A 26,411-nucleotide genomic window follows, 5' to 3' on the forward strand; every position below is an offset into this window, starting at 1 on the left:
TGTGTGTGGGCTTAGATGCTCAGTCGTGCCCGACTCCTGTGACCCCCCCCAGACTGTAGCTTGCCAGGCTCCTCTGTCCATGGGATTTCCAGGTAAGAATACTGGAGTGGTTGCCATTTCCTTCTCCTGGTTGGGGATCTTCCCAACCCAGGAGTTAAATGCACTGGCTGAAATTCAGGCATCTACTAAGTTGCAGATCTGTAAGCAACTCATTCCATTGGGATGGACTGGGGGAGGGAAGATGTTGGTTAAGTACAAAGTGACATAGATGCCCAGATATACTGTCTGTAGAGGGTCAGAATTCAAGGAGAACCCTAAGTGTTAGCCTAATCTTCAAAGGTGAGTGATGTTTACGAGTAGGGCAAAGAGGAGAAGAGCATTCCAGACGAGAGGAATAGCTTAGAAAAGGCCCCTCGGAGAGAAACGACAGTCAGGTCAGAAGAGCAAGGGTTCTGAGCACTGAGCCAAGGACATAATGGATGATGAGAAATGCTAAAGAGGCAGGCCGGGTGGGGCTTTCAAGGGATCTGTGTGTCATGCCAAAGAGTTTGAAGTTTATACCCTCGGCCAGTGCTTGATTCTCCTTACTACCTGTGAAGGCACCTAAGGAGCTTTTAAAAACACTCTAATAACCAAGGGTCATCTGGAATTTGAGCCTTGGTTATCAGAATTGAATCTGAACTCTGACAGGTGTGGGGGCCGGATATCAGCTTCCAAGAAGACTCAGTGTACAGACTGGACTAGAAATACTGCTACCGACAATGAGTTGTTGTTCAGTTGCTCAGTCATGTCCGACTCTTTGCAACCCCATGAACTGCAGCACGCCAGACTTCCCTGTTCATCACCAACTCCGAGTTTGCTCAGACTCATGTCCATTGAGTCGGTGATGCCGTCTAACCACCTCATCCTCTGTCACCCCGTTCTCCTCCTGCTCTCAATCTTTCCCAGCATCAGGGTCTTTTCCAGTTTTGACAATGGGGAACACTTCAAAAGCTTTAAGTAGAGATATGACGTGGTCAGTTTTCACTTCAGAAAGATCACCTTGACTACAATATGGGGAAAAAATAGAAGTCATATGTGAGTGATGGGAAGGCAGTTTGGGAGATGAGTGAAAACCAGGCTGGAGACCATAAGGCCAGAATCAAGGTGGTGGCAGCGAGACTACAGATAAGATAGCGGCTGTCATCTTTCACTTCATATTTGGTGCAGACTGGAAAGGATATGTATGTGTGGGGTTTGAAGTTGCTTATAAAAATGGCCACACATTTTCTTCATGTCTGTATTCATACCTAGCATGCATACAGACATGCAGAGTCACTTCAGTCATGTCTGACTCTTTGTGATCCCATGAACTGTAACCCACCAGGCTCCTCTGTTCATGGGATTCTCCAGCCAAGAATACTAGAGTGCGTTGCCATTCCCTTTCTCCAGGGAATCTTCCCAACCCAGGGATTTAACCTGAGTCTCATATGTCTCCTGCACTGGCAGACAGGTTCTTTACCACTAGTGCCATCCGAAAGCCCACAGTTCACACCTTGCAATCATCTAATCAAGAACTGGAGTCTGTTTACCTTGAGTCTGGGTTGGCCATTTGACTTCCTTTGGCTGATGGAATGTGGAAGAAGTCCTGAGTTTTGAACTTGGATTTAAGAAGATTTGTAAGTTTGCTTTCAGACACCCGGACTAGCTACCTAGATGTAAGAGACACGAGGTCCAGATGTCCTGCTATTCCAGCCCACAGCCAGTCCCTAGCCATGAGAGTGATGGTAGGTAGATGAATGAGCCCAGTGGAGATCACCTGTTATGGGAGACTGCGCTGGATCTGGCCTCTCAAACTGTCCAATTTCAAGCACTTTAGGAATAACAATTACTATCATCCACTAAGAGCAACTACTTTTAAAGTTTAAAAACTCATCTCAAAACAGGTTGTTTAAAGATCAAAACTAAGAAGTCTTGCAAACAGAAAAGAAACATGGTAAACAAAATATACAGTGGTATTCCACCTTCTAAAGTAACGGAAATAAAAATTAAAAAATAGAACTTAATTAAACTTAAAATCTTTTGCAGAGCAAAGGAAACTATAAACAAGATGAAAAGATGATCTTCAGAAAGGGAGAAAATAATTGCATATGAAGCAAGTGATAAAGGATTAATTTCCAAAATATACAAGCCATTCATGCAGTTCAATATCAGAAAAACAACCCAATCAAAAAAGAGACAGAAGACCTAAACAGACATTTCTCCAAGAAGACTTACAGATGGCTAACAAACACATGAAAAGATGCTCAACATCATTCATTGTTAGAAAAATGAAAATCAAAACTACAATGAAGTATCATCTCACACCAGTCAGAATGGCCATCATCAAAAAATCTACAAAGAATAAGCCCTGGAGAGGATGTGGAGAAAACATAATCCTCGTGCATCATTGGTGGGAATGTAAATCGATACAGCCACTATGGAGAACAGTATGGAGATTCCTTTAAAAACTAGGAATAAAACTATCATATGACTTAGCAATCCCACTACTGGGCCTATACCTTGAGGAAACCGAGTTGAAAAAGACACATGTGCTCCAATGTTCATTGCAGCACTACTTAAAACAGCCAGGATGTGGAAACTACCTAGATGTCCATCAATGGATGAATGGATAAAGAAGATATGGTACATATATAAATGGAATATTACTCAGCCATAAAAAGGAATGAATTTGAGTCAGTTGAACTGAGTTGGATGAATCTAGAGCCTGCTATACCCAGTGAAGTAAGTCAGAAAGAAAAACAAATATCATATATTAATGCATTTATATGGAATCTAGAAAAATGGTATTTATGAACCTGTTTGCAGGGCAGCAATAGAGATGCAGACATAGAGAACAGACTTGTAGACACAGTTTGGGAGGGAAAGGGTGGGTTCAGTTGAGATAGTAGCTTTGAAACAGATACATTACCATGTGTAATATAGAAAACTAATGGAAAGTTACTCCATAACACAGGGAGCTCAACCCAGTGATCTGTGACAACCTAGAGAGGTGGGATGGGGATGGGGCAGGAAGGAGGTTCAAGAGAGAGGGGATACACACACACACACTTACAACTGATTCACGTTGTTGTACAATGGAAACCAACACAACATTGTAAAGCAAATGTCATCCAATTAAAAATAAATTTAAAAATACAGTGGCATTAGTCCACGGTCATGTTGTCAACCTGAAGTGAAGGATCAGGGTAATCAGAATAAGAATACTGTAGGATTTTTCTTTTTTCTTTTTTTTACTTTTGAAAGAATGTTTCCAATGCATTCCTGTCTTTCCCACAGATTGTATTATTTCTCTTAGTGTTTCTGTTATTGAGTTTACTAATTACCAATAGCCACACAAAGGGAGAAAAAACTGTATACCACCTCTGAAGTTTGTATTCCTGAAATGTAATCCATAACTGCATTTGAACATCTTGCCTGGGTTATAAGAGGCTTTCTTTCAAAAATCATGCCAGAGAAAGCAAAAGCAAAGTTGCTTCATTACTTTACAAAGCCTTTAACAGAAAAATGTAAATGCTATTTCCTGCCTGGAACATTTTGACAGATTAAAGTTTTGGTCTCTTCTTCACATTTATCTTTCAATATCATTCAAAATGCTGTGTGTATCATCAGCTAACTTACTGAGCCACTGGCTGTTTGAGGTTATTCTATTAGATTTTTGTTGCTAAGTTACCATAAATTTAGTGGCTCAGTTTTTTACCATTTCTGTAGGTCAGAAGTGGCTTGGTTTTCTGCTTAGGGTGTCACAGGGCTGCAATTAAGGTGTCAGCCTAAAATGCAGTCTCATCTGGGACTCAGGATCCTCTTACATTCTCACTGGTTGATGGTAAAATTTACTTCATTGTGGTTGTAGAACTGAGGTCCCTGTTTTCCTTCTAGTCAACTGTCAAAAACTAGAGACCTCCTGCAGTTTCTTGCTATGTGGCAGCTCTCAGTCTAGATGTTTGATTTCCTCCAGGCCAGCAGCAGTCTATCTTTCTGATTTCTGCTTTTTGCAATCATGTGGGGGAAAGCACTCTGATTTTAAAGTGTTCACCTGATTAGGTCAGGCCCACCTGAGCTATCTCCCTACTTTAAGATCAACTCATTTGGTACCCTACTTACATTTGCAAAATCCTTTAAAAGCAGCGCCTAGATTAGTGTTTAATGGAATAGCTGGGAGAAAGTATGTATATACCAGGGCTAAAAATCTTAAAGCTCATCTTAGATTTCTGTCTTTCATAGCAATGCGTAAGAGATACTCTAATGGCACAATCAGTTTCTAATGAAACTCAGAACAAGTAACTCCTGCAGCAAGAATTCTATCATCCATTTTCTTTCTTACAAGTTTCCTAATCCATTAAACCATCCAGTTGGATGTTTGAACTTGTGAGCTCCTTGGGACCACAGGTGTTCTGGACTCCTGTGGGTCCAGCTGCATGACTTGGGCGGGTACCAAGGAGGATTAAAGAAGAAAGCAGTCAACTAGAGCACAATGCTGAGGAGGGAGGTCACACCTGGGCAAGGAAGCAGCCAAGTTCACAACTAAGCAAAGAGAAAGGATAAAGCCTGCCTCATATGAAGTGCAGCTTTTCCCCATGGAAATTTATGACTCTAGATATGTCACTCAAAGATACCAAGAAAACTAATATTTTCGAGGACATGTCTTAGTTTGAAAAAATGATAAACTTTTGGACACAGGGCAGTTTTTTATCCTACAGACCTCTGGAGAGAAAATTGGAAATAAACATCATTAGTTTTTCTTTCACCAAGGCTGTGTCAATTCTCTTAGAGAAACTTTGTGATCTTACATAAAGCCATTTTTGTTTCTTCAGAGCACAACGAATTTGCAAAGAAATGTAGGCAGAACATGGTATTCAGACTTTAATTTTACTCACCTGCAAACTGTCCCCTTTCCATCATAATTTTATTTAAATCATGGTTATGCTCTTAATTAACAATTTAATTGGTTAGTGCTTTCTCAATCCAGTTCTCTGGAGGCATGGTTTTCTGTTTAACTTTCTTGTTTTAATTCTTCAGCCAAACCATAAAATTTAATTAGGAAAGTAACCAGCTTTGTAACAGCAGTTCTCTGTCTAATTAGCTACGCTCTGACAGTACCTTCTCAGATTCCATTCAGCATTGCACACACACTTTGCATTTGTTCAGGTTTTAAATAAGGCTTGTGAATTTAGCCTAAGCACATATTCCAATTGTTTTTCATTTTTCCATAAATGCTTGGTTACAGCCAGTGAAAACAGAAAAAGTAACTTAGAGCGTTCATATGTTCATGTGCTAAGTCACTTCAGTCGTGTCTGACTCTGAGCAACCCTATGAACCATAGCCCGCCAGGCTCCTCTGTCCGTGGGATCTCTCAGGCAAGGATACTGGAGTGGGTTGCCATGCCCTTCTCCAGGGGATCTTCCCGACTCAGGGATTGAACTTGCATCTCTTAACATCTCCTGCATTGGCAGGTGGGTTCTGTACCACAAGTCCCACCTTGGAAGTCCTAAAGCATTTATATATGATGTTAAACCAAGAGCCATCAGAGCCCAAGATGTAGAAATGTTATCTTACTGTGCTTAATCGTTTTTATTGCTGCAGAACAAATGACCACAAGCTCAGCTTAAAACAATCCCCATTTATCATCTTACAATTCTATAGGTTGGAAGTCCAGATGCAGCTGGCTGGATTTTTTCTTCACGATTTCACCAAGCAAAGATCAAGGTAGAAGCTGGGCTGGAATTTCATCTGGACTTCAGGGTCATTTTCCAAGCTTGTATGCTTGTGGCAGAATTCTTAATGGTTGTAGGACTGACATCTCCATCTCCTTGCTGCCTATCACTGGGGATGGCTCTTATGTCCTCGTGGCCACTCTCCTTATCACGGGGCTCCCATGTTCGGTTCACAACACAGCAGCTTGATTCTAGGCCAGTGGGAGCACTTCTCTGACTTCGTCTGTGAACAGCTGGAGAAAACGCTCTGCTTTTAAGAGGCTTGCCTGACTAGGTCAGGCCCACCCTGGTAATCTCCCTTCTGCCACATAATACATTATATATTAAGAGAATGACTATCTTATAGCAACAGCCCGCCACCCAGACCTCCACACACACTCAGAGGAGGGATTATGCAGGATGTGTACACCATGGGGTAGAAATTGTGGGGCCACCTTAGGATTCTGCCTGCCACAGTATGCTGCAGGGAAAGAAGGCAACTGAAAGCCTCTGGCAAACTCTCCTGTCTCTCCGTGGAGGCCGTGCACGGGGTGTGCTGAAGAGCTGTTAACAATGGCCCCAGTTCTGTCCCGCCAGCTCCACAGGGCATCGGATGGCAGACTGTCACATTCTTTCTTCTCTGCAGGCTGCTTTCTCTGCCTGGCCAAAACTGCCATTTTCAGCAGTGCAAGAGCATCACGGGATGAAATCACATGAATTTAAAAATGACATCAAGTTAACATGACGCTTTTGGATAGAAATTTATTTAAGCTCTGGGCCTCAAACTTCAACCCAATAAAATAACTTATAGGCTGAGCCCTAAGAGTCCTCCAGCAATCACTGAAACTGGAGGTGGTCTTGGTGACCCCCTGACTCAAGGAATAAAGTAGATAAGAGCACAATATTGATCACATTCTGAGACCAGGCTCCACTGCCCTGCAAACTCAGCTTTAACCCTCTCCATTATGACTAGGGTCAGAGAACACAGACTAGAGTCAGGAGGTGGACTGACTTGGGTTCTAGAAGGTTTGGACTGCCTAGATGTGTATTCCAGTTCTGCACTGTGACCTGGGAAGTTCCTCAACCTCTATCTGTCTCTCCCAGTTTCTCTGTCTGTTCAGTTCAGTTGCTCAGTCATTCCGACTCTTTGCGACCCCACAGACTGCAGCATGGCAGGCTTCCCTGTCCATCACCAACTCCCAGAGCCTCCTCAAACTCATGTCCATCGAGTCGGTGATGCCATCCAACCATCTCATCCTCTGTCGTCCCCTTCTCCTCCTGCCTTCAATCTTTCCAAGCATCAGGGTCTTTTCCAGTGAGTCAGTTCTTCGCATCAGGTGGACAAAGTATTGGAGTTTCAGCTTCATCATTAGTTCTTCCAATGAATATTCAGGATTGATTTCCTTTAGGATGGACTCGTTTGATATCCTTGCAGTCCAAGGGACTCTCCAGAGTCTTCTGCAACATCACAGTTCAAAAGCATCAATTCTTCAGTGCTTAGTCTTCTTTATGGTCCAGCTCTCACATCCATACATGACTACTGGAAAAACCAAAGCTTTGACTAGACAGACCTTTGTTGGCAAAGTAGTGTCTCTGCTTTTTAATATACTGTCTAGGTTGGTCATAACACAGCAGTAATAACAATACCCAATTCATTGTGTTGTTGAAATGAGGCAGTTCTGGAAAGTACTTAGCACTGTGACCATCACATGGTGACTGTGAGGGACTGGATGTAACTGTCTGTGGCGTGGACTCAGAGTGTCATCACCACTTGAAATATTAACTCCAACTCCCTCCCCTTCACTCTGCTCCCCTCTTTCCTCACCAGTCCCTTCCCCTTCTCTCAGTTGTCTTCTAAGTTCCTTCACATCCAAATCATTTCCTTCTCTGGTTTATTCCCTTTCCTTAAGGACCAAATGAAAACAATATACAGGAACGCATTTTTCTGTACACATTTTTTCTGTATACGATTTTGTGTTTTTCTTAAGTACCAAAAGTCACAATGGAAATGTGCTGTTATCAGGGTCTACCATCTTGTCTACGCTTAGCATCTTTTGGTTTCATCTACAATGACTGAATTGAGTTTATAAGGAATTCCCACAGTTCCCACTGATATAATGTTATTGCTTTTCATAATGGTAAGTGATTATCATATATAGAACTAGGCAATTTCATTTTCATAACTCTTTAAGGTCTACCAGGTAAACATATTCACAAAATGGAGAAAAAGTCCTTTGATGAACAATTTTTTCCCCAATATTTGGTTCAGAATATTTGTTCCCTGAAATTCTGCACACTAAAATGAAAGGGGGCTCTTTTACTTTTCCAGTGATATGTCTACCACACAATGTCAGTGGAGACAGAAGCTTCTATTTGAACCTTGCTTTGTTTCACTGCAACTTTTGAGTCCCTGGGGTACTTTTCAGAGAGTGTTCAGGTATTGCTGCTAAAAAATCTATAATGGGGTTGATGATCATATGTGACCAGATGTAGCTCAATGTCAGTACCCAGAATCAGAGATTCCTTTGAAGGGGAGACGGGACTTAGGACATGCCTGGTGAGCTCAGCCTCACTGGTATTGGAGAAAATCATAGGAGTTTGGAATAAACTCCTGCATCCTCATTCATGAGCCCCTGTCATGAGACCCCAACTTAAATTGGCACTGCCTATGTAGGAACCATGGATGAGGAGGAAGAAAGCAATCAACAAAAGTTCAAATAATCTTCCTTTGCAAGTAAAGTCAGTATCTGAAGGGAAGACATCAAAGAGAAACATCAAACCAAAAATAAAAGACCAAAAATCTGATAATTATACGTATCTCCAGAAGCTACCGAATTTATCCTTCCTCTGTCATCCCCCTAACACCATCTCCAGGTAGAACTGTATGCCAGTCCTAGGACACTTGTTTGTCTATCCCACACTGAGGTTAATGAGACCCCCTGGTAAATCTGCTTTCCTTTCCATTAAAATGAAGCTAGAGCACCACAAACTTTATGGGATGCTTCTGTGCTTGGTAGGCACGGAAAAGAGACTATCAACCCCACTTCTCATCATAACCTTTTAGCTAAAGTTAACACTCAATTATATATAGTAATAGGGAGATGAGAAATCCTCTAATTCTAAAATCCATAGAATTCATCAAAGATTGAATAATCAAAGTCATTCAACCTTTGCCAACAAAATTCTCTTATCAGACTCACTGAAACATAGCAAAATTAATTAACTTGAATTTCTAGCTTTATTTTCCTCCGCTCGTGTCTGCTTGAAGTTTTAATTAGAAGGAAAGTGTCTAGATGATCAGCAGGAAGATTTCAAGGAGGAGAAGTGAAGCTCTGGAAAATTACTAACTAAATTCACTCATTCGTTAAGAAAACATTACTGAGCTTCTGATGTTCAAGACACTCATTGAGAACAGAGCAACAAACAAAAATAGAAAAGCTCTCTCATGAAGCTTACATTCTAAGGGAGATGGAAAATAGACTAGTAAATAGAAAACTGGTCAGATACATAAAATCTGGGAGTAACCTTAACTATACCTTCAACGCACTTCCAGGTTATCTCTTATTGTTTTCTTCCCATGGCTACTGAAGTTCAGTGATTCAGCCTCAGTCAGCAGAGCCTTGTAAACACATTATGAGCATAATGACAAGTGAGTGGACACTTGCTTACCTTCAGCTGGTGGCATATTTTCTTCAGTACAAATGCTTCCTCTTCTGTATTGGGAATAAATCTTATCACCTTATCACTACAATAAAAGGAAAAAAAATGGTGAGGTATACCTTTCAAAAATAAAGATACAGCCATTTCTATATTTTAAAAAAACTGCCTTTGCATTTAGAAAAATCAGAAAAATTTTAGACTGGCCAGTAGGAATTTTATTGCATTCTTGGTACTCTATGATAGTTTTGATCTTTTTTTCCCTCTGTCTTAAAACTATTCATTTTTTCCATCAGTTTTTGAAGATTACAAATTCACACTCAAGCAGAGAAAGGTAAAAAAAAAACCTAACAGTGGCAACAGGATAAGAACTTCCATGATATCTCAGGGCAGATACTGAGAAGGAAAATTCCCGATGACAGGGAAAAAAAAAAAAAAGCCTACTTAAAAATTTTAACTTTATGCTGAAAGGGAACGTGACTTTTGATAAGAGGACCCATGACATCCATATACAGTGGAACATTTCTGGTTTGGATTCTTCCCACATTGAGAACATAAAGATAAGCCCATCTCTAAGAGACATCTTATTTCTTGAGTACACAGCTTACCAACCGGTATGTGAGACCAAACTGGAGGGAACCCCCTGCCCCCATTGTTTGTGGGTGTGCCATTAAATACCGATGACTATAAAATTTTTGTTATTTAATTTTTATTTTTTAAATTTATTTTTATTGAAATATAATTGATTTACAATGTGTTGGTTTCTGGTGTACACCTTTCATTCAGTTATATATGTATATATATATGTATATATTTTTTCTTTTTCATATTATTTTCCATGATGGTTTGTTATACAACATTTTGAAAGTGATAAAAACTTAAAATCAATTTTTACAGCCATTAAAAATTTTTCACAGTTAAAATTACATCTGAGCAGTCTACAGATTCTGAATTGCCTAAGAAGACTAGAGGTGTCATGCTTTCCACCAGAGAGTTCTCTGCAGTGGTACTTTTCCCCCAGGTGTGCCAGACACATATTATCACTTTCTAATTTTGTCATGATGAGCTTGAGAAGCACAACTCTAGTATATAATAATCACAACTATATATGTATAACTGAATGACTGTGCTGTATGCCTGAAACTAACACACCGTAAATCAACTGCACTTCAATAAAAAAATTAATTTATCATAGTAAAAAACCCCACAGCTGTTCAATGAGTTTTTCATGGAGTAGAAACTTACTAAATATTTATTAGCAGATTGGTATAAAGGAGATCATTGAGAATAATTGGCTTCCAAAGGAAATGTAAGGAAAAATGAAGTATAAGAGGAACGAGTATTTTCCATTATCTTCAATGGCATTTTACAATGACTGCAGCAAAATAGAATGTTATCAATACCACATATATAAAGCACAAAACAAAGACTCTAGCAGTTCAGCCACAGCTTCTCTCTCCAGCCTCAAAGTTGTACCAGAATAAGGATGGAATTTATGAGCTTTTCCATGGTTTTACCATTTAGATGAATTGCAGTCTCAAAGACTAGGTTAAGATTGATATGGAGGACATCAGAGCCCAAGGGAGACTTTGGATTTGTTGGACAGTCATTCTTTAGGGCTGTGTGCCCATTTCCCATAATTTTTGCTTTCTGCTTTCAAATGACCCTGTTATACCTTCCTTAGGCCTACGAGTTAAAAGACCCCTGGAATGCTGAATGATAATTTAGTATGTTGTACGCACTCCTACTCAATATGGCTTTGTAGCTTTGGCTTTTGTATTCCTCAAAAACATCAGACCAAACAACCTCTTGCTACCTGTGTCATAAAGTCCATTTTCCTGGAAAGAATAAAAAAGTAGAAGGAAAGGAAAAAAAAAAATCAAGTCACTGTAAAAAAAAAACACTTCAAATATGACTTTAAATTTAAATTTAAATGCAATTACACCTCTTCTTCTATTCTTTTTTTTCATTTCTATTACACATTTCTCTGACCTTTGTGTTTTCCAGATTCATAATATCCTGGCCTCTCCCACCTGACCCAATATAATTCTCAGAAAAGAACAATTCCAATGGATGATCTGGTTGTTTTTTGAGGGATGGATCGCTTGACAGCTTGCTGAAAAACACCTCCATCTGGGGCCCTGTCAGCTCCTCAAGAGTGCAAAGAAAGCAATCTGTAGCTGTTTTACAGCTATGGGAAGTTTTTTTTTTTTTAAGATGATGGATAATTCAACCTGGCAATTGGTTCCTCCTCTGTGAGCACAGGATAAAAGGGGACCACCCTGGGGATTATTAACCCTGAAAGTGATTGTTCAACCCCAGTTTTGTCATTTTTATCACAAGAAGTCCACTTCATCTCAGCTTGTAGAAATTTTCAGGTGTGACTTGAGAAATGTGTTTATTATCGTTTGATTACTTATCAAAGAACAGAGAATAAGGAAAGCTATTTCACAAAGCCCATGAAATGTCATACTTTTTTGTAAGCTCATAAATTATATTGGTAACTAGCCAGTAACCAAAACCCAAGAGCTCTTTATTCAGCATGTAAGACCAGTGCCTCCCAAGTGCCCCATTTGTTTTACCAAACAGAAAACTTATTCTCCCTAGATCCATTAGCTAGTCTTTTTCAAAGTGGTAAACAATAATTCTTGGACTGCAAGGAGATCAAACCAGTCAATCCTAAAGGAAATCAACCATGAATACTCATTGGAAGGACAGATGCTGAAGCTGAAGTTCCAATACTCTGGCCATCTGATGCAAAGAGCTTCTCATTGGAAAAGACCCTGATGCTGGGAAAGACTGAAGGCAAAAAAAGAAGGGAGTGGCAGAGGATGAGATGGTTAGATAGCATCACCAACTCAACAGACATGAGTTTGAGCAAACTCTGGGAGATAGTGAAGGGCAGGAGAGCCTGTGTGTCCTGCAGTCCATGGGGTTGCAAAGACTCAGACATGACTTAGCAGCTAAACAAAACCAGCAAAACAAAAATTCAGGACCGCAAACAGGAGAGTTTCAGGAAGTCAAGTAGCTACTGAAACTTAGGAAAACTAGCCGTGCACAACTATCAAAGAAGATGAACTGAGGCTTCCTTCATAGTGAAAGTGTCAGTCTCTCAGTCAAGTCTGACTTTTCGACCCCATGGACTGTAGCTGCCAGGCTCCTCTATCCCTGGGATTCTCCAGGCAAGAATACTGGAGTAGGTCGCCCTTCCCTTCTCCAGATTTTCCCAATCCTTTATAATGTATCAGTTTTCTTCAACCGCTAGGTGGCAACATCATTTTAAGGCCCTTTGGGATTAGAAGAAGCAACTCAAAGGTCTGAACGCAGGTTAAGGTTAGGGGCATGGGTGGGCAACCAGCTGCTCTGCTCACACGTATGGGCATTTGTAAGTCAGAGATTTCTAACTCAGCCTACATAAAGTTGCCAGACAGATTGCACAGATGTTTTAAATTACAGTTTAAGGATGTAGTATAGACAACAGGTAAGTAATCTCCCAGTATTTATTAATATGCTTTCACTAATGCTATACTGATGTTTTGTCCCTTTGTCTTACAGGACAAATGAGGTTTTGTTGTAATGTTAGCATCAGGTCTGGTTGTAAATCTGATGACTAATTCTTATGTACCATGTGTGCATGCTAAGTTGCTTCAGTTGTGTCCAACTCTTCACAACCCTGTGGACTGTAGCCTGCCAGGTTCCTCAGTTCATGGGATTCTCCAGGCAAGAATACTGGAATGTATTGCTATGCCCTCCTCCAAGGGATCTTCCTGACCCCAGAGATTGAACCTGCATCTCTTATGTCTCCTGCATTGGCAGACAGGTTCTTTACCACTAGCACCACCTAGGAAGCCCTTATGCACCATAGCAACCACATGAATAAGAGTAAATAAATTTAATTGATTTAAAAACTATTATAACCTAGAGGGCTGGGATGGGTTGGGAGATGGGAGGAAGGCTCAAGAGGGAGGGGACATATGTCTGACAATGGCTGATTCATGTTGATGTATGACAGAAACCCATACAACATTGTAAAGCAATTATCTTTTGATCAAAAATTAATTAAAAAGAAACTATTACTGAATGTTTAATAAGATACTAAGTGAAGCCAGACAGAAAGACAAATATACTGCTTATATGCAGAATCCAAAAATAGGATACAAATGAACTAATTTACAAAACAGAAATAGACTCACAGACACAAAGAACAGATTTATGATTACCAAAGGGGAAAGGGTGGGATAAATTAGAAGTTTGGGGTTAACATCTACACACTATAATATGTAAAATAGATAACCAACAAGGACCTACTATAAAACACAAGGTACTCAATGTCTTGGACTTCCCTTGTGACTCAGCTGGTTAAGAATCCACCTGCAATGTGGGAGACCTGGGTTCGATCCCTAGGTTCGGAAGATCCCCTGGAGAAGGGATAGGCTACCCACTCCAGTATTCTGGCCTGGAGAATTCCATGGACTGTATAGTCCATGGGGTCGCAAAGAGTCAGACAACACTGAGTGACTTTCACTTTCACTCAATATCTTGCAGTAACCTTTATGGAAGAGAATATAAAAAATGCATGTATGTGCATAACTAAATCACTCACTGTACACTTGAAATGAATACAGTATTGTAAATCAACTATATTTTAATAAAAAAATTAAAAAATGTCTAGTGAGAATATAATCTTAGAGAAGAGAATTCAGCAAGAGAGTGCCATCTTAAACTTGTTACCATCAATCTGAGTCTCAGCGTCCTTGTTGCAGAAGTGGGGGAAAGAACACCCAGTTGCCTTTTCATTATATTTTAAAATTAAGTTTAACTATATATACATCTAAAATTTTTTGAAGTATGGTTGACTTACAACATTATATTATTTTCAGGTGCACAACATCGCGATTCAATTTTTTTTATAGATAACACACCAAAGTTACAGAATATTGACTATCTTCCCTGTGTTGTATATCTCTGTGACCCATTTATAACTAGTAGTTTCTTTTAAACCCCTTCACTTATTTTTCCCCTCTGCCCCACCTCTCTCAGTTGTAAGCACTAGCTTGTTCTCTGTATCTATGAGTCTATTTCTGTTTTATTTGTTCATTGGTCTTGTTGTTTTAAGTCACACATATAAGTCTCCTGCAAGTTGCAATGCAGGAGGCCCAGGTTTGATCCCTGGGTCAGGAAGCTCCCCTGGAGAGAGGGGATGGCAACTCATTCCAGTGTTCTTGCCAGGAGAATCCCCATAGACAGAGGAGCCTGGTGGGCTTCAATCCACGGGTCGCAAAGAGTCAGACAAGACTGGGTGACTAGGCGCACAGGCACATAAAGTGAAAACATGTAGCATTTGTCTTTCTCTGACTTTTGTCACAAAGCAAAACAACAAAGACTATATCGTTTGAGTTCAGTGCCTGCTGTAGTCATTGCTATGCCTTGACCACACCACAACTATGGAAGAACATCCATTTATGTCAACTTGGGACTTCCCAGGTGGCTCAGTGTAAAGAATCTGCCTGACAATGCAGGAGATGCAGGTTTTAATCCCTGGGTCAGGAAGATCCCCTGGAGAAGAAAATGGCAACCCCCTCCAGTATTCTTGCCTGGAGAATCCCATGGACAGAGGAGCCTGGTGGGCTACATTTCATAGCATCACAAAAGAGTCAGACATGACTTAGCGACTAAACAACAACAAATGGGCACTTTGAGAGTCCTTTTCCTCAGCCTCTTTTTGAAACACACAGATGTGAAGCTCCAGATTTTTCCTCTGGTTCCTGGCATGACCTTTCACAATTAATGCTATCATCAAACTCTACATTTCCTTGTAAGTTAGAGCTAGTATATGAATCCATGTTTATAAAAATCGAAATATTACAGAGGTACCTCCCACACCCACATCCCTAGGAGACCAAAACCTTCCTCAATTTCTTCCAGCTGAGTGGGAAGTTTTTCTAGATGCTTTGAGGTTCTCTGCTTTATACAGACTTGCTTCTAGAACCCCATTCCTGTCCCACTGCTGGGCATTGGAACCCCATCCTCAGCTTGAGGGCCCCATTTCAAAGTCCTGACTCCCAGACCACAATGCATCCGTTTTTCTTTCCACTTCAGCTTTGGTTTTTCTTTTCCCTCAAATGTTTGGCACCTGTAAGTTTTCTCTTTTTTTCTTTCTCCAAAGCTCAGTTATCCACTAAAACAAATGACAGGGCAGTAGCATCATGCACTCTGAAGGCAAGTTGCCAACATCGTCTGTGTGGCCTTAGGCAAGGTTCTTAACCTCTCTGTGTCTCAGTCCTTCTCTTAGTGGATTGGGGAGAATTGAACTTAATTCATGGGCTATTCAATGAGTGAGGGTGTAAGGAGCATTCAAGTCAAGTGCTTAGAGTAATACCTGACATATAGTCAGATATTATAGATGTTTGATATTATTATTACATTTTGGCATTTTCCCATTTGATCTGGTATTAATACTTTGAGAGTTCCTGACACATCCTTCCTTCATATTCTCTCCTGTTCTAATCTGTTGAGTGGAAGAATGAATAAGATTCTCAAGAAGAACTGGCTTGAAGCAGACCTTCAGGGGGCCTCAGAATGTGTGACCTGTCTGCACTCTCCCTTCCAGCTGTCTTTTTCTTGGTATCATATAACTGCTTCCCTGGGGACCATACCTAACTTGACACCTAACCTAAAGACAGTCTGTGGATGGTAGGGTGGCATGACAAGTGAGTCCTGCCCAGCTAGGCTCCCTCTACGGCTGGCGGCCAACAGCCGACGCAGTCAGATCCTGTCATGGGGAGCTTGCACTTGAGACATAGAGAACAAAAGATCAGTTAGTTTGCAGGGTCTGGAGCAGCAGCACTGGGCTCAGAACTGCTGAGTGACCCCAGAGGCAAAGTCCTCAAGCAGGAAGCACAAGCGCTGGATGCACAGCCCTTCGTGATGATTATTTGGTTTCAGGACCTGTGTTAGAAATAGTCCCCCTTCTTCTGTGTTTCCTGATAAACTTCTGGGCTTCCCAGATGGCACTAGTGGTCAAGAACCCGCCTGCCAGTGCAGGAGACATAAGAGACACAGGTTCGATCCCTGGTCGGGAAGATCCTCTGGAGGATGGCAGGGCCACCCACTCCAGTTTCTTGCCTGGAGAATCCCATGGACAGAGGAGCCTGGCGGGCTATAGTCCATAGGGTTGCAAAGAGTTGGGCATGATTAAAGTGACTTAGCAAGCATGATAAACTTCTATCTGATGTATCTGGAACATGTCTTTTCTAAACCTAACAAATGCACTGGTATTAAGAACACAAATTCTAGTACTTCAGTTTTTCATTCCTGTCTCGAAGTCACTGAAATTATCTTCTCTGATCCAGTTCCCTCTCATTCAGGAAAGAAAAAAGAATAAGGTTGGATTCCAATCTGGGCTGCTCCACTTGACCAATCTGTACAAACATGTAGAGCCAACAATACCTGATCCTTAATTGGGGAAACACTAAAATATTGTCACATGAGGTTTTTGTGAGAATTTTTCTTTTTAAAAAATTTATTTATTTTTAATTGGAGGATAATTGCTTTACAATGTTGTGTTGGTTTCTGCCTTACATCAGCATGAATCAGCCATAGGTGTACATATGTCCCCTCCCTCTTGAACCTCCCTCCCACCCCTCTAGGTTTCCACAGAATACCAGGCTGAGCTCCCTGTGTTATACTGCGAATTCCCACTGGCTGTCCATTTCAAAGATACGTGGTAAGGTATATGTTTCAATGTTACTTTCTTAATTCATCCCACCCTCTCCTTCCCACACTATGTCTACAAGTCTGTTCTCTTATGTCTGCATCTCCTTTGCTGATCTGCAAATATGTTCATCAGTACCATTTTTCTAGCTTCCATATATATGTATTGATATATGACATTTGTTTTTCTCTTTTTGACTTACTTCACTTTGTATAACAGATTCTGTGTTCATCCACCTCAACAGAACTGACTCAAATTCATTTCTGTTTATGGCGGAGTAATATTCCATTGTATATATATACCACAACTTCTTTATCCACTCATCTGTTGATGGACATCTAGGTTGCTTCCATGTCCTGGCTATTGTAAATAGTGCTGCCATGACACTGGGATACATGTATCTTTTACAGCTGTGGTTGTGAAATCACTTGACCACACTTTTTTAAAGTTATGTTATATGCCAGGCACAGTGGTGGGTGCTATGGATACAATAGTTCCTATCATGATGGGCTGATACTCGTAGCCCTGGTGAGAAACACCTGTCTGAGAAACACCTAACTTACACAGCCTTCAGTGCATAGTAGCTACTATTATTACCTCTACAGAAAAATATTTTTCTCACCCTTTAAAAAACTTAAAGAGCTGAAATCAGTTGCTTTTCCAAGTGTGTTTCACTGTAAATATCAGAAGCAACCCATGATTTAGTCGTGGATATTTTTAACTTTCTTTGGTTATTGGTAGTGTTTTTATTTCTTAACATTTTCACATATATTTGAATCTAATCATTGATCAGGTTCTCTGGGACTGTTTCCTCTCTTCTCATGTAGCTCTTTGGCATCTGAAACATACATATGGATAATCTATTATTTTCTACAACCATGATTTATATAAAATAAAGGGAAAATTTCATAGATAGTCTTATAGTAATGGCTTCTTTGTTGGTACAAGCTACCCATGTTCAGTTTTTTAATAAAGACAATTTATCAGATGTGGAAAAGGGTTTCTAATGTTGCACTTCACAAGGCATTAGATAAGATGAGTGTAGTGGATGCTTTTGACTGCACCTCCTAAATCTATTTCCCCTCCTTAAACCCTAACAGAGCTGACTCGCTCAGATAAACACCCCATCCCCATATCTGGAATAAGTCTTGTCAGTCAATTAGAGCTGGGATATCCCTGGCAGCTTTTGTTAGTCTGGAGGTCTGAAGATGGCCACGTGCTATAAATGGACTCAACTAGGTTTAAGAGAAGGATTGATATTCCAAGGTTTAAGGAAAAATAAGATCCACTCTGTTGTTGAATAGAAACAATGTGTAACCCTGCTTGCCATGGCAGTATAATAAAGGAGAGAGTGAACTTTGGGGTGAAGCAGATTCTTTGGACCATTGGATGGAGAGACAGAAAGAACCCAGGTCTTTAATGATCTTACAGAATCAACCAGTTTTCAAGCTTGTCCTGTCTCTGAACTTCCTGTTATATAGTGTAAAATTTATAGTGTAACATTTTTCTTTATTCTGTAGGCCAGTTTGAGTCATCTGCTTATAACCAAAAGCATGCTGCACAATAACGTGATTTTACTTATTTTGGATGTTTTTAAGAATAACATAAGGAAAACCAATATAATAAATTTAATGTTATTTAACAGCAAACACTCATCTCACACGCTAGCAAAGTAATGCTATTTCCAATTCTCCAAGCTAGGCTTCAACAGTATGTGAACCATGAACTTCCAGATGGTCAGGCTGGATTTAGAAAAGGCAGAGGAACCAGAGATCAAATTGCCAACATCTGTTGGATCATCAAAAAAGCAAGAGAGCTCCAGAAAAATACCTACTTTTCCTTTATTGAATATGCCAAAGCCTTTGACTGTGTGGATTACCACAAACTGTGGAAAATTCTGAAACAGATGGGAATACCAGACCACCTGACCTGCCTCTTGAGAAACCTGTATGCAGGTCAGGAAGCAACAGTTAGAACTGGACATGGAACAACAGACTGGTTCCAAATAGGAAAAGGAGTATGTCAAGGCTGTATATTGTCACCCTGCTTATTTAACTTCTGTGCAGAGTACATCATGAGAAACACTGGACTGGAGGAAGCACAGGCTGGAATCAAGATGGCCAGGAGAAATATCAATAACCTCAGATATGCAGATGACACCACCCTTATGGCAGAAAGTGAAGAAGAACTAAAGAGTCTCTTGATGAAAGTGAAAGAGGAGAGTGAAAAAGTTGGCTTAAAGCTCAACATTTAGAAAACTAAGATCATGGTATCTGGTCCCATCACTTCATGGCAAATAGATGGGGAAACAATGGATATAGTGACAGACTTTATTTTTTGGGGCTCCAAAATCACTGCAGATTGTGACTGCACCCATAAAATTAAAAGACGCTTGCTCCTTGGAAGAAGCTATGACCAACCTAGACAGGATATTAAAAAGCAGAGACTTTACCAAGAAAGGTCCATCTAGTCAAAGCTATGTAGTCATGTATGGATGTGAGAGTTGGACTGTAAAGAAAGCTGAGCGCTGAAGAACTGATGCTTTTGAACTGTGGTGTTGGAGAAGACTCTTGAGAGTCCCTTGGGCTGCAAGGAGATCCAACCAGTCCATCCTAAAGGAAATCAGTCCTGAATATTCATTGGAAGGACTGATGCTCAAGCTGAAACTCCAATACATTGGCTACCTGATGTGAAGAACTGACTCACTAGAAAAGACCCTGATGCTGGGGAAGATTGAAGGCAGGAGAAGAAGGGGACGACAGAGGATGAGATGGTTGGATGGCGTCACTGATGCGATGGGCATGAATTTGACTAGGCTCCGGGGTTGGTGATGGACAGGGAGACCTGGTGTGCTACAGTCCATGGGATCACAAAGAGTCGGACACGACTGAGCAACTGAACCAAACTGAACCGTAAGTAGGTGGCGCTAGTGGTAAAGAACCCATCTGCCAATGCAGGAGACTGAGACTTGGGTTTAATCCCTGGGTTGGGAACATCCCCTGGAGGAGGGCATGGCAACCCACTCCAGTATTCTTGCCTGGAGAATCCCCATGAACAGAGGAGCCTGGTGGGCTACAGTAGAGAGAGTCACATAGACTCAGACACAACTGAAGTGACTTAGCATGCATACAATAGTAAACAACATACTTCACATGTGGGAAAAAACATATTGATATTCTTGCTTTCCTCCCTGAATACCATTCTCTAAAACACCCCTTTAATTTTGATGGCAGCTTAAAAAAACTGTGTGTGCTTTCAAAAGGGGAGATTTACTCAATAGCTAAGACTCATCTTGCATTTGTAAGAAAAATAGGACAGTTTAAAATATTTGCTGAATTTTCTGAAATCTTGTATCTTAAGGAAGAATGAATAATAGGATGTTCACTTACTGAACAACAACAACAAAAAAACCTTAATGCCCAAGCACAAAGAAATCTATTAAGTAATCCCATCTAGAAAAATTAATGTTCACATGTAGTCTATATTATAGAGGTTTCAGAGCTGTATTTCCCTTGTTGAAAGATTGTGTTTTGATGCAGATGAAAAATTTCATTAAAAAGCAATAAATAAGAAGCAACTTGGCAGAGAATACTCAAGAGAGCTAAATGGAGTCTCCCTTCTTTGGTCATAGTTTATAGTTGCAATATAAAGTACTCAGAACATGAAGAAGCTCCCTGTGGCAATTTGCCTAGAACATGAAGATTTAGACTTCACTCTTGGATCAACATTAGGCAGAAGTGATGACCTTCTTTTTGTTGTTGTTGCTACAGTTATTTTCACAAGAGAGAAAAGAAAAACATAGTCTTCAAAAGCCTCACTCTTGTACTTCACTTTATAGCAGACAATTTCTCAAGAGGTTGAATGCCTACTCTGACATCTCATATGTAATGACTGATCAAGAAATATTTGCTGAATTGAAATTGGCTTTTTGTAAACTGCTTTCAAATTTCTGAAATTGGCTTCCATTGTGCAGCTTAAAAATTCCCTATTCTCTTATTGGCACAGGTCAGAGAGGGAAAAAGCAATGAAATGCAACCCTACCATGAAGTTCTTTTTTTCTTACAGTAAAATATTATCTTTATTATGTCTCAAAGACTTTTTGTATATTATTGTCAAATAATTGTTTGACAACGCCTTCTTGTGATATTGAAGAATAGGACTCAATCAGAGAAAACTGTTACCACAACAGAGAACAAACCATTCATTCAACAGGTATCTACCCATGTAAGTCCCAAGGTGGCTGTAGCCAGGAAATTAAAAGATGACTGCTTCTTGTAAAAAAAGCTATGACAAACTTTGTGTATTAAAAATCAGAGACATCATTTTGTAGACAAGGTCTGTATAGTCAAAGCAATGGTTTTTCCACTAGTCATGTACAGATGAAAGGGTTGCATCATAAAGAAGGCTGCGCACCAAAGAATACTGATTCTTTTGAACTGTGGTGCTGAAAAAGACTCTTGAGAGTCCCCTTAGACAGCAAGGAGATCAAGCCAGTCCACCCTAAAGGAATGCAAACCTGAATACTCATTGGAAGGACTGATGCTGAAGCTGAAGCTCCAATACTTTGACCACCTGATGCAAAAAGCCAACTCCTTGGAAAAGACCCTGATGCTAAGAAAGATTGAAGGCAGGAGGAGAAGGGGGTGACAGAGGATGTGATGGTTGAATGGCATCACCGACTCAATGGATATGAGTTTGAGCAAGCTCGAGGAGACGGTGAAGGACAGGAAAACCTGGTGTACTGCAGTCCATGGGGTCGCAAAGAGTCAGACACGACTTAGTGACTAAACAAGAAGGACAGAATTGACTTACGAAGGGGGAGGGAGAGGCTAGATCCAGGTTTGACTAGAGGTAGAGACCATAGAATTCACTGCTGAGTTTATATATAACCAAAGCAGAGTTAGAGAAAAACCACAGACGACCACTACTACATTTTGGCCATTAGCTGAGACAGAGAAGACCGGAGGCAGGTTTGGTGGAAAGATCAAGCTCCTTTTTCTTTCTGGACATGCTATATTTGAGATCCTATCAGGCCTTGGATAAGGTGATGAGTCAGTTGGATTATATGAATTTGGGGCTTGGCAGGAAGCTGAGGTCAGATACACAAATTTAGGAGACATTAACATGTGGTTGGTGCTTCCCAGGTGGCTCAATACTAAAGAATAGACCTGTCAATGCAGGAGGCACAAGAGATGCAGGTTCGATCTCTGGATTGGGAAGATCCTCTGTGGTAGGAAATGGCAACTTGCTCCAGTATTCTTGCCTGAAAAATCCTGTGGACAGAGGAGCCTGACTATAGTCTACGCAGTCACAAAAAGTCAGACACAACTGAGCACAGGCATGTGCACACACATGCACGCACACAACATATGGTTAGTATTTAAAACCCTGATACTCATTTCTCCTAACTAGGGCAAAGAGTGTTTAGAGAATAGTAAGATGTTGTAAATAGGATTTGGATTTCCCAGAAGTTGTTGGCCAGACTTTCTCTTTTCCTAGTTATTCCTTCATTCTGTTTGTAAACTTAGGATTTGAGAGTTCAGTAGAAATCATATGAGGCAAGAGAGCTGGGGAGAGAACAGCCCTGCTGCCATGCCACAAGACATACCTCATACATACAATGCTGCTTTGTTATCACAATGTCTCTCTCCACACACCTCTGCTCTAAATCTGAGTCAGGGTCAAATGCAACCTAAATCACATCTGGAACCAAGGGAGCTTAGGTTTTTGTAGCCTTTCCTGGCCAGAAAGACACACAAGCAGAGGCTGCAGTAGGTGCTGAGAGAGCCAATCTAGTGTCCACCCCCCTGATAAGCAAAACACGGGCACTGGCTTTTAATGAGGTTTTAATTCTACAGGAGATTTAAAGAACACTTATTGGAAATCTGACATGCAGAAGTATTTTTTCCTTCTGGTGCACTACAGGGATGAAGCAGTTACAGAAAGCTGTGGAAAATTTCCCTTGGAAGCTATGAGCCAGTTTTCTAAATTAGCCTTTAATTTGTTAATCAAAAACAAGAATTGATTGAAATTACTGGGAACCGAACCGGGGGAAATAGCCAATGAAACGGGAAAAACAAAGCAGGCTCTGTTTACATTCTTGCCAAATGTATTCCTCAGTTTGGAAATTTGGAGTTTTTGTTTTTTTGGTCTTTTTATGATGTTAATTTTGTTTGGGGACATTTTTTAACTGGGAAACATTCTCATATTGTGGAAAGGGGTTGGTCTTTATATCTTTGGAGGTGACTGTGTTTACTGCTTTGTGGATATACAATTAATACAGAACATGGGATTGAGAGGGCAAACTCCTAAGTTCATTGCAGCATCATTCACAATAGCCAAGATGTGGAAATAACCCAAATGTCCAGTGCTGGATGAATGGACAAAGAAAATGTAGTATGAAGATGCAACGGAATAGTATTCAGCCCTAAGAAAGAAGGAAATCTTGCCATTTGCCACAACGTGAATTGACCCAGAGAACATCACGCTAAGTGAAATAAGCCAGACAGGGAAAGACAAGTACTATATGACCTTACTTGTGAATGGAAACTAAAAAAAGCCAAACTCATAGCAAGTAGAATTGTGGTTGCCAAGGGCTGAGGGGTGAGGGGCATGGGAGATGCAGGACAAAGTGTACAAGCTTTCAGTTTAAGATGAGTGAGTTCTGGGAATTTAGTGCATAGCACTAGGTGACTATAGTTAATAATATTGTACTGTATACTTGGAAGTTACTGAGAGAACAGAACTTTAATGTCCTTCCCATAACAACAACAAAATTGTAATTTATGAGGTAAGGGATGTGTTTAATCAGCTCTATCGTAGTAAACATTTCACATTATCATATTATACCTTAAACTTACACAAATTTAACATGTCAATTATATCTCAACAAAGTTAGAAGAACATCAAAAGTGCAAGTCTTAAATTTTTTCATGCAGAGACTAAGGTAGCTGTAAAAGACTACCCATACATTCCTATATCTTCTCTGCCTAAATTTTCAGGGGATGTTGACAAAGATGTCTAGAACTTATTTAAAATCATACTGGAGCTATCTGAATACAGTGTGAATATGGAATTGTCTTTTATGAAAAATAATTAGGCTTACAATAATTGCCCAAGTTGAATAGTCTGCAGAGAACTTTTTCAATTGCAATGTTTAACATGTTTATTTTTAATCCAAACAATAAATTACAATGATACCTAATAGTTTTTGAGTTCTTATTATCAATCTTGTTCTGGGTGTTTTATATATTTTATCTCATTTGATCATTTTTTGATATTTTTGATCCTTTAATGATTTAGTATTTGCTCAGTTTTAAGGTAGTATATTTGATTATTTCTATCCTTTAAGGACTTGAAGAAATGATAAAGGCAATGATTATCTGTATATACAAGAGCATAGAGTTAGGGTTGAATTTTGTCAAGGGTTATTCAATGTCTTAGAAGGATTACTTTGTCAGTAATTGTCCTGACTTGTTTATTGTGTCTATGAGCAATGTATGACATCAGAACTGTATAGCTATCATCATTTGTGATTTGTTCTATTGAATCTGAAAATTTCTAAGGAACAAGAACTTTGAGGTAAACTAGTACAGCCACTATGGAGAACAGTGTGGAGATTCCCTAAAAAACTGGAAATAGAACTGCCATATGACCCAGCAATCCCACTCCTGGGCATACACACCGAGGAAACCAGATCTGAAAGAGACACGTGCACCCCAATGTTCATCGCAGCACTGTTTATAATATCCAGGACATGGAAGCAACCTAGATGCCCATCAGCAGACGAATGGATAAGGAAGCTATGGTACATATACACAATGGAATATTACTCAGCCATTAAAAAGAATTCATTTGAATCAGTTCTAATGAGATGGATGAAACTGGAGCCCATTATACAGAGTGAAGTAAGCCAGAAAGATAAAGACCAATACAGTATACTAGCGCATATATATGGAATGAAAAAGATGGTAACGCTAACCCTATATGCAAAACAGAAAAAGAGACACAGATGTACAGAACAGACTTTTGGACTCGGTGGGAGAAGGTGAGGGCGGGATGTTCTGAGAGAACAGCATTGAAACAAGTATACTATCAAGGGTGAAACAGATCACCAGCCCAGGTTGGATGCATGAGACAAGTGCTGAGGGCTGGTGCACTGGGAAGACCCAGAGGGATGGGATGGGGAGGGAGGCGGGAGGAGGGATTGGGATGGGGAACACATGTAAATCCATGGCTGATTCATGTCAATGTATGGCAAAAACCACTACAATATTGTAAAGTAATTAGCCTCCAACTAATAAAAATAAATGAAAAATAAAAAAAAAGAACTTTGAGGTAAGCTTGGCCTGATACAAAGCTCCTTGCATGGCAGTGGTGGCTGATACTGTGAAGACTTAAGGAAAACTGGCAGGACGACAACCAGCCTGTGGAGAAGGAACAGCAGGAGTGGGAGGGAAATGAGGAGACTTGTAGAGAGAAAGGCAGCTGGCCTTTGTCATTGCCCCTGTGGGATCCAAGAGCCTGCAAAGGCCCCAAACTCTGGATCTGCCTTTTTTCCTTCCTTATTTCCTCTATTTAATGAATGTGGTGACTCTCTGTATGATGTTGGGTGGTTTAGGTCTTTGAGTTCCTTTCCTGGAGGAAATTCTGAATTTACAGATCACCCTTGAATAACTCGGGGGTTAATCCACACATAATTTATCATTGGCCCACCAGTATCTGAGATTCCTCTACATCCATGATTCAACCCATCAAGGACCATATAGTACTGTAATATTTACTATGGAAAAATATTCATGCATAAGTGGACCCTGGCATAGCAAACCCACCTTGGTAAGGGTCAACCAACTGTACTTTTCTTTTTTGGACTATCTGGCTCTATAAATGTAACCAATTCTGAAACACTTAAGTCAGGGGTTAAGAAATATGGTTGTGTAATTAACACCTCAGTTAAGATGCTTTTGGTTTCAAGTAACAGACAGCCCGTCTTACAATAAACTAAATCATATGGGAAATTATTTGCTTATCAATGAAAAGTCTAGCAATAAGTCAGCGGAGTTTGGTCAGGGCTCCAGCTTGATTTCTCCACAATTCTCTTAACTTTGTTCACTCAAGCCCACGTTACTCACGGTCACAAAATGTTTTGCAGCAGGCCCAGGTCTCACATCCATATACCGCATTGTCAACAAGAAGGGCTTACTTTTCCTTCTCAACTACTGAAAGGAAAGAGTCCTACAGATTTAGATCAATAAGATGCCAAGCTCATCTTTGAAGCAATCATGGTAGAAGAAGAATGTATTCTTCAT

The 26,411-nt window shown here is 40.2% G+C and overlaps 1 protein-coding gene across 1 annotated transcript in view; it reads right to left on the minus strand.

Moving 5' to 3' along the window:
- Nucleotides 1-26,411, minus strand: part of CPA6 (carboxypeptidase A6) — a 270,470-nt gene that overhangs the window by 139,271 nt on the left and 104,788 nt on the right. Inside the window, exon 2 of the mRNA XM_043879914.1 lies at nt 9,402-9,477. Within this exon, the coding sequence (XP_043735849.1) occupies nt 9,402-9,477 (76 nt within the window). The remainder of the gene's footprint in view (nt 1-9,401; nt 9,478-26,411) is intronic.

Source organism: Cervus elaphus, chromosome 21 (assembly GCF_910594005.1).
Source record: "Cervus elaphus chromosome 21, mCerEla1.1, whole genome shotgun sequence".
NCBI classification, from domain to species: domain Eukaryota; kingdom Metazoa; phylum Chordata; class Mammalia; order Artiodactyla; family Cervidae; genus Cervus; species Cervus elaphus.